At 44.4% G+C, this 8763-nt stretch overlaps 1 protein-coding gene across 1 annotated transcript in view; it reads left to right on the top strand.

Moving 5' to 3' along the window:
* The first annotated feature begins 336 nt into the window (after positions 1 to 336).
* ANXA5 (annexin A5) overlaps positions 337 to 8763 on the top strand; it is a 30859-nt gene continuing 22432 nt past the window's right edge. Inside the window, exons 1-2 of the mRNA XM_025386820.1 lie at positions 337 to 587; positions 820 to 863. Coding sequence (XP_025242605.1) covers positions 855 to 863 — 9 coding nt within the window. The 5' untranslated portion in view covers positions 337 to 587; positions 820 to 854. The remainder of the gene's footprint in view (positions 588 to 819; positions 864 to 8763) is intronic.

Below are 8763 nucleotides of genomic sequence, written 5' to 3'. Positions count from 1 at the left end.
GTTTTTTCTATCCCATTGACAAAGGCGCGCTGCCTTTAGCTGCGATGATTTTGTCTCGCCTCCAAAAAGACGCCCACGCACTGCTCTGTCGAGCACCCAAGTGAAGCTACGATTCCTACGGTCACAGAAGGCAGGGAGGCTCAAGCACCTCCAAAATCCCGAGTCCTGGACAGCTCCCCATGCCCTTCCCTCGGGGCGAAGACAAGACTGTCTTCGGGGGAGCGGCCGCCCCTTCTTGGTTCCAGCAGCGCTGCGGCCGCGCCCCACCCAGGCCCGCGAGAGCCGCGGGACAGTCCACGCCGCTGGCCACCGACTGGGACTAACCGCGATCCACGCAGGCGCGCTGAGGCCGTGGCAGGGGCCGGCCGGGCTGGCGCGGCCTGCCTGCGGTTGAGTCCCTGGCGGGGGTGGGCCGGGCCAAGCGGGGCAGGGCCGGGGCGGGGCCGCTGGCGTTTCCGTTGCTTGGATTAGTCTCGGTGCAGCTGCCCGATCCTTCGGCGTCCTCATCCCGGCGTTGCCCCGCGTACCGTCGCCTGGCGCTCTGCCGCTTTCCCGGTGGTTCAGGGCACTTGGGTCCCACAGTCTGGGTGAGTGGCCGCAGCACGGGGAGGGGGCTCCCTCTGGAGAGGGGAGCGGGGTCGCAGGGCACTGGGTTCGCGCGGACGTTCGGCCGAGAGCTGTCCTGGTAGCTGCGAGAGGGCGGGTCGGCCCCGTGGCGGGGCCCTCCGGGCTGTCTTAGCGCCTCCCCGCGGACCTGCGCTTGGGGAGGGCGCAAGTTGCGAGTGGCGCGCTAAGCTCGAGGTCTCTTCTGTTTTGCAGTCCTGCTTCACCTTCCCCTGGCCTGACTCGTCGCCATGGCACAGGTAAGGCCGTGCGCCCCCCACCGCGCTGGATTTGCCCACAACTTTGTATGCTGCGACGAGGGACTTTTAGGATTTGTCTGAAGGCCAAAAAGTTTAGGAGGAAACGGAACCTGCTTTGGGGACATCGCTTCCACCTTTCTTGTTCCCTCTTTGCTTCCCCGCCCCCTTTCCTGTGTCCCGGTTCTCCTCGCGGAGCGCCCTCCGGAACCAGCACCGACGCCGCCAAGCTGCCTTCGCGCGCAGCAGCTGGTGACGTGGCCGGATTTGTGTGCACTCCCTTTTCATGAGTGAATGTGTAAAAGTGGGCCTTCCTCAAAATCCAGAGAGTCGCTCAAATTAGAACCAGAGCAAGAACAGCTCATCGTGGTCATGTGAGGCGAACGCATTTCCCCCCCTCCTTGACTTCCTTTATTTTTTTTCCGCAAAGTTTTCTGTATTTTAATACTATGATGGAGCATTGGCTTTTTCCAGGTGCTCAGCCCAGTTTTACTAAAATAAACTAGGTTGTGGGCTCTGATTTTTTTTTTTTTTTTTTAATGCAAAAGATTAAACACAAACGCTGTTTTTCTTAAGCAATGAACTCGTGGAACGAATTCTCAATTGAATTTGCCTTGGGACTTGGGACTGTTTCAGAAATTGATAATCTACTGCAGGCTTTCTTTACTGTTTTTTTTTTTTTGAGAGGGACTCTCACTCTGTCGCCCAGGCTGGAGTCCAGTGATTTAGTGATCTCGCTTACTACAACCTCTGCCTTCAGGGTTCAAGCAATTCTCGTGTCTCAGCCTCCCAAGTAGCTGGGATTACAGGCGCCCCGCCACGCCCGGCTAATTTTTGTGTTTTTAGTAGAGACGGAGTTTCACCATGTTGGCCAGGCTAGTCTCAAACTCCTTGCCTCAAGTGATCCTCCCGCCTCGGCGGGATTACAGTCCTGAGTCATTGCGCCTGGCTTCTTTACTGTTATTAATGTTTATCAAAAATGTAGGGAAGAGAAGATAGTTTAAGGTCTTTAAATATTGACCATGTTATACAGTCTTTTGTGAATAAGATATCAGGGCTTAAAAACTCCAAATTGATTTCACAGATCTTGTCAATCTAACTGGCTTGTCAGAGTCCAGATGGTTTTTTTTTAAACAAGTGTTTTAACTGCTAAAACAATGTTCTCTCTTATTTATAGTTCACTTTTTATCAGATTGACTTACCAAAATTGAATAAGGTTTCTTGGTCCTTTCCAAGTGAAAATGGGAGGATTAAGATGAGTTGGTTACTTTAGTAAACTTATACAGTGACCCCATTCTTACCTCCTCTTTGCACTTAAATGTTACAGTAAAACAGTTTTCATATTACTTCAAGTGGAAAGTTTGGTTTAGGTTCTTCTCCATAGAAAGGATACTTTTATGTGGAATTAATTTTCCTTTCCTGAGGAATATTTTTCCTATCTTGATATGCTGGTGTGGTGATGTACATGAAGATTTAACAAGCACGGAATAATAATTCCCTCTATCTTTGCTCATTTGGCAGTTTCTTGAATCTCTTGTAAGTTCCCCCGTGATGTCTGAGGGTCCATCAATTCCTTTTCATCATGTAGACTGTTTACCCAAATAGTGTAAGTGAACATATTTTCCGGTTGTGGACATTAATTTTAATAATTTCAAAGAATGATTAGTATCATAAAGGTCATGTGTATACAAAACCTAGAATGGTGGTTTGCATATAAGATTATGTACCTGAGCCCTATGACAGTATAACACCAAGACTGTTTCTATCAAAACTACAGTTTTTACTCCTCATAAAACTTACAAGTAATGTTTTAAAAAAGATACACAGTGTTAAATTTTGCTCTAGTTTTGTTACTAGTTATTCTTGGAAATCATGAAAGTAAAACATTTTGTTAAAATATTTAGTATTGGCCAGGCACGGTGGCTCATGCCTATAATTCCAGCACTTTGGGAGGCCGAGGCACGCGGATCACCAGGTCAGGAGTTCGAGACCAGCCTGACCAACATGGTGAAACCCCATCTCTTCTAAAAATACAAAAATTAGCCAGGCATGGTGATGCACACCTGTAATTCCAGCTACTTGGGAGGAGGCTGAGGCAGGAGAATCACTTGAACCTGGGAGGCGGAGGTTGCAGTGAGCTGAGATCGTGCCATTGCACTCCAGCCTGGGCAACAGAGTACGACTACGTCTCAAAGAAAAAAAAAAAGTTTAGTATTAAAGTTGGGTGCGGCATCTGAGCAGTAAGAATGTCATGAAGGCAAAATTAGGCTACGTAATTGTTCATTAGAAACTTCATGAACATCGGAATTATCTCTATGGTACATGTTTAAGTTACAAGGTTTGAGCAGAAATATTTTCGTTTGGTTTAAAATTATTATTATAATTTTAAAAAGCCCTGTGCCAAGCAAGCAGGATAAACGTAAATAAATAAATTTGAGATGAAGCTCATTCCAGAGGAGCCGACTAGATATTGATTGCATCTTTCCATGCCATTCATTTTTAAAGTCAAGTCTCTCTGGAGCTAATGTTCACTCTTGGGATGTTAGATCAGGGTTACCTGTTATCCATGGCCTGTGCTGCTCCTGGTGGTCTCTCTCAGTTCCTTATCTGTTTAACTCTTAAGTTCATTTTGGCTGCTGAGAAAGAACTAGATCCAAAACTACTTGGCTGCTTTGCAAGCCACTGAGCAATTCACTGGTATTCAGCAAAACCTAATTTCCTTATCTAATATCTAGTTCTCCTTAGAAAGCCTACATAGGTGATCAAGCTAGTTAGAGGCAGGCAGTCTGGCTTTCTTCTTTTAATGACTTAGAAGTTCAAAATGGTAGAAATATAACAATGCTTTTACAGCATAGATTCATTCCTGAAATACGTTTTATTCATATATCCTTCATACTATTCTAAAATTTCACAAATGCATCTGTTTTTTAAAAATTGGGGCTCCTAAGACCTTTGCTTTAAGTACTTCTTAGACCCAGTCTTTCAGTGTAGTAATTTACATAATATGTAAACAATTGATTAATTGCAAGAAATTATACTCCTGGCTTCATTTCTTTGGACGCTAGTTTTTTTTTTTTCCCCCCGAGATGGAGTCTCGCTTTGTTGTCCAGGCTGGAGCGCAGTGGCATGATCTCAGCTCACTGCAACCTCTGCTTCCTGCGTTCAAGTGATTCTCCTGCCTCAGCCTCCCGAGTCGCTGGGATTATAGGCATGTGCCACCACGCCTGGCTAATTTTTGTATTTTTAGTAGAGACAGAGTTTCGCTGTTGGCCAGGCTAGTCTTGAACTCTTGACCTCAAGTGATCCGTGTGCCTCGGCCTCCCGAAGTGCTGGGATTACAGGCATGAGCCACTACGCCCGGCCGGACACTAGTTCCTAACTGTTCTCTTTTTCATCTGTGCATACATTCATGAATGTATGAGGCTTTTGCACTTTGACTATGTGCCAAGTATTGTTAAACATGAGCGCAATGGGAAATGGATCTAAGATTTATTGATATAATAGATGCATTGCCAAGTCTCGTGTGTGCATTATTTAGTCCTCGTAACATAGTTTTGGAAATAGGTATTACTATTTTTGTTTCACAGCAGGGGAAATTGAGGTTACTTAGCTGGCATTCTTTGTATGGGACAAAGGAGGGAAGCCATTATACTGAGAGGCAACAACAGCAAATAAATACTTAGGGGTATGAAAGAGTTTAGCATGATGGAATGAAACTGCAGTGAGGTGGGGAAATCAAGCCCTGTCTTGGAAAGGAATGCTAGATAGGTCGACAGGAGCCAGCACTAAAGATTATGAACCATTTTATAGGTAATAGAGAGCTATCAAAGAGTTGCAGGTTGAGGTGTGCCACTGTCAGATTTATATTGAACAAAGCTCACCCTGGGGCCAGTGTGATGGGTGCAATTCTGGAAGATGCAAAGGCAGGGTGGTGGAGTGGGGGTTGAGAGAGGGGAGAGGGAAGCTGAGTATTGGAAAACCACATAGGCTCTGTTGTAGTAATCCCAGTGAGACCTCAAAGGCTTCAAGTAGGCAGTGTCTCAGGTTTTAGATAGGAGGGGCCTGTCGGGGAGGGTGGGCAAATTTGGTACTTGAGTGGGGTGGTTGTTAACTGATAAAGGGTCAGGGGAGGGTCACAGGACTGGCTTGCTTGACCATGGTTGATTGTGTGTTGGTGGTTTTTTTTTTTTTTTTTTGGAAAAAAAATGCAGGTTTGAGGCAGGGAAGAAACAGTAGAGGATATGTTGAATTTGAGTTTCTTAGAAAACAGTTAGATGTCACTATCTAGTAAATAGTAAGGTATATATGATCTCTAAGTCCTCTACATCCTCTTTTATTTCCGTAGGTTCTGTTTGTTTTTTGTTTTGTTTTGGTTTGAGACGGAGTCTCACCCTGTCACCCAGGCTGGAGTGCAGTACCACTGTCTGGGCTCACTGCAACCTCTGCCTCCAGTGTTCAAGTGATCCTCCTACCTCAGCCTCCTGAATGAGTAGCTGGGACCATAGTGGGGTATGGTGGTGCCCGGCTAATTTTTGTATTTTTTGTAGAGACGGGGTTTATGCTAAGTTGCCCAGGCTGGTCTCAAACTCCTGACCTTACGTGCCCTGGTCTCCCAAAGTGCTGGGATTATAGGCGTGAGCCACAGCATCTGGCCAGATCCATTTGTTCATATATTATTTATCTCTTCCACTAAAAGAGATTTGAAGCTGATTTATTTCCTACCTTTGTCTAGGATCAGCCATGTTTATTAGAGTTGTGCCCGTTGTTTAGATACAAAAGGAAATGAAATTGTGAATCTGTATACACTCTTCTCTAATATGAGAAATCTATACCTGTGATTGTTTCTGAAGTGCCAGTGTGAATGAATTGGTTATTGATAGAACTTTTCAAATGTTATTCATGGAATGCCCAATGGAATGGTTTGGCAAAATAGCACACTCTCCTCTGACCTCCAGTGTGAACTCAGTGTGGCCAGTGCCACCTGCTCACTTTAACTCACTCAAGACATCACTGGAGTTATTCTTGGGCAACTTGTAGGAGCACACAATTTAACTTTCCATTTTATTGGTGTTTGCCAAGGGAAGTCATTCTTACACTGGTAAAGAGACACAACATTAAACACAGAGCATTAAAGAAATACACAACAAAAATTTAAATCATTTTACAAAGCTTTACTGTGTTATCGAAACCTTCTTTTCTACCACGATGCAAACAACTTAGTCTGTTCTCCAGTGATGTTTTTTTCTCCCTTGCATTTGATTTTAAGAAACAGGTCAGAGGTAGTAGGATGGTTAGACAAATGGAAAGAAGCAAAAACAAGTAAGAAGGAGCATGAAAAGGAAAGGAAATTACACAAAAGTAAGCAACAGACCAGTTCGAGTTTAACGCTTTGAAGTGTAACATTCACTTTTTCTGAGTTGGGATTAGAGCAAGGGTTAGGATTGGGGGTTGAGAGCATGTCTCTGACCTCTGATGTGTTTGTACTCCTCAGTCTTCTTGGAGGTCCTAATTTTTTCCCTGATAATAATTTTACTTTGCAGCTCAAAGCATAATCAGGTCACACTGACATTTCCCTCTTTTATGCTCTTATTTTTTTCGTAGTACAGTGATAAACAATTTATTTTCTCATTAGTGGGAACTATTATTGCAGGAAATATTAACGGGCCCCTAGTACATACATAAGGTAGGGCCCTGGTGTACATACATGGAGTTGGGAGGCAATTGTCTTCCCAGCTTCCTGTTTTTTGGCATGGCTCCAAGGTCTTTGGAAACCTGAGGCTCAGTAGAACCGCCCTTAAAAATCACTGCATAGCGGCTTAGCAGTTGCTCAGCTTGTGGTTTGCTTCATGATTTCCAGCTCCTAATTAATATTATGTGGAATGCCGGCATGGCGGGCGGGGTGGGGGGCGGGTATTTGAGTAAATATTGATTACATGGAACTGGAGAACAAAGAGAGTTTAGTCCTTTTCTGTGTCTTCAGGAAAGCTTTATTTAAAATGTTCCAGACAGGTGAATACTTTCTCATCTTTAAACTTGAAATTGTTATTTATGTCTAAGTTCTGTGTCTAGAAAAGCAACCCTTCCCTTGTTGTTTGGTTGGTTTTATTCACTTTATTTTGGCATACCTAGTCTTTGCGGGTAAAGAACTTTTTCATTTAGAGGAAAAAAAAGCCAACACAATTATAGACCTAAAGAATGGATATTTTCAAAGGTGAGAATTAAAAGAGTGAATTGTATATTTTGGCCAAGTATTATCTAAGAATATATTATAATTCTCTTCCTAAGGCATTGGTGGCAGCAGATAAAGGGAATTGAGGATGAACTGAGGATGGGTGAATGGGTGAGGGAACAGTGCCTACTTAAGAGTTGGCATTAATCTGGGTAAAGTGTGGGGACTCCAGGAAACAGGGGAAGCCCTCTTGAATGAGTCATTTGAAGTCACATTTGCAGACAGTTTTGTGTGGGCAGCGATGGGGTTTGGGCAGGATGTCCAAACAAGGGTTCTGCCCTTCTGACTCATTTCTCTGATTCACATCTGGTCTCTTAATACCGCTATGTGGCTTTGTCATCCTTGGTGGGTGACTCTGATTGTATGGAATGTAGCAAAAGTGTTTCACAATTTCTAGAAAGCTCTCAAAAAGAGGACCAGCAGTTGTTCCTTCATACTTAGTAGGTAAGATTTTTAGATGCTTTTCTTCCATTCATCTTTCACCCAATTTCCTTCAGTCTCTGGTGTCAGATACCTTTTTTCTTTAGGCAGATCCCTCATGTCTCTTCTGTTTCTAACTTCTCCCTGTTTTTAACCTCTCTGTCTCTCCAGAAGTTTCTTCATAGCCTATAAACCAGATCAAGCCTTTTTTTTTTTTTTTCTTAACTGTGTTTTTAAAGGCCTGGTTTGCAAACTGTTGTTTCATTGAGACGGTCTTTCCCTTAATTCATTCCTGAGTGTCCTATAGCCAGACGATTAAACGTCACCAAAGACCTCCTAGTTACCAAATCCAGTGGACCCTTTCAGTCGTAGCTCTTCCTTGACTTCCAGTGGTGTTGGACACTGCCTCCTCTTTCTTTCCTCTTGGAACATTTGTCTCCTTCAGCTTCCATGCCATCACCCTCCTTGGATTTTCTTCCTGCCTTTGGGAGGGCAGTGTAGCTTCATGGGTAAGAGCCCAGGAGTCAAGGTCCTGTGGCTTCAAGTCCCATCTCTGCTTCTTGCTTGTTTGATGGTCACTTGGGTGACTCGTTTGCTAAAACCTTTCTGAGCCAGTATGTTTCTTTGTCTGTAAGATGGGATTTCCCTGAGATGATCTGTGTGAAGCTCTGTGCATGGTGCCTGGTGCATTGCTGCACTCAGCAGATACTAGCTGCCACTCTGATTGTAGGTCACCTTCCCTTTCTTTCTCCTCTGGCTCTTTCCACCCCATTAATATTGTCTTGCGTGGTGGCCTCCTCCAGCTACTACCCGCATATGCTGACAACTCACAAGCCTACTGTGGAAAAATGCAAAGCCAGCCATCCTTTTTCTCATCCAAAAAACAGAATCATCCTAAATAGTTCCTGTCTACCCGGGGCCTGTTTCTGTCCCTGCCTTTGTTTAGATCTTCCTTTCCTTCTTTGTGTTGTTAGTTTCTAAGCAGTCTTCTTGTCACTCTTGCACAGTCCATTCCATCGTGTCCACTGCTGCCAGAGGCATCTTGCTGTGGAGAGTTGACATTGTTCTTCCCTGCCTGAGTGTCCTCCAGTGGCTTCCTGTTGACTACAGGATGAAGTCTGCACATTTTAGCATGGCTTTTATGCCCTTCCCCTCCCTTCACTGCGACCTTTCCCTTGTTTTTTTTTTTTTTTTTTTTTTTTTTTTTTTTTTTTTTTTTTTGAGACGGAGTCTCGCTCTGTCGCCCAGGCTGGA

The sequence above is a fragment of the Theropithecus gelada genome, chromosome 5, assembly GCF_003255815.1.
Source record: "Theropithecus gelada isolate Dixy chromosome 5, Tgel_1.0, whole genome shotgun sequence".
Lineage (NCBI taxonomy): Eukaryota > Metazoa > Chordata > Mammalia > Primates > Cercopithecidae > Theropithecus > Theropithecus gelada.
Note: the sequence above shows the minus strand (reverse complement) of the source record. Positions and strands in the feature narration are given on the sequence as shown.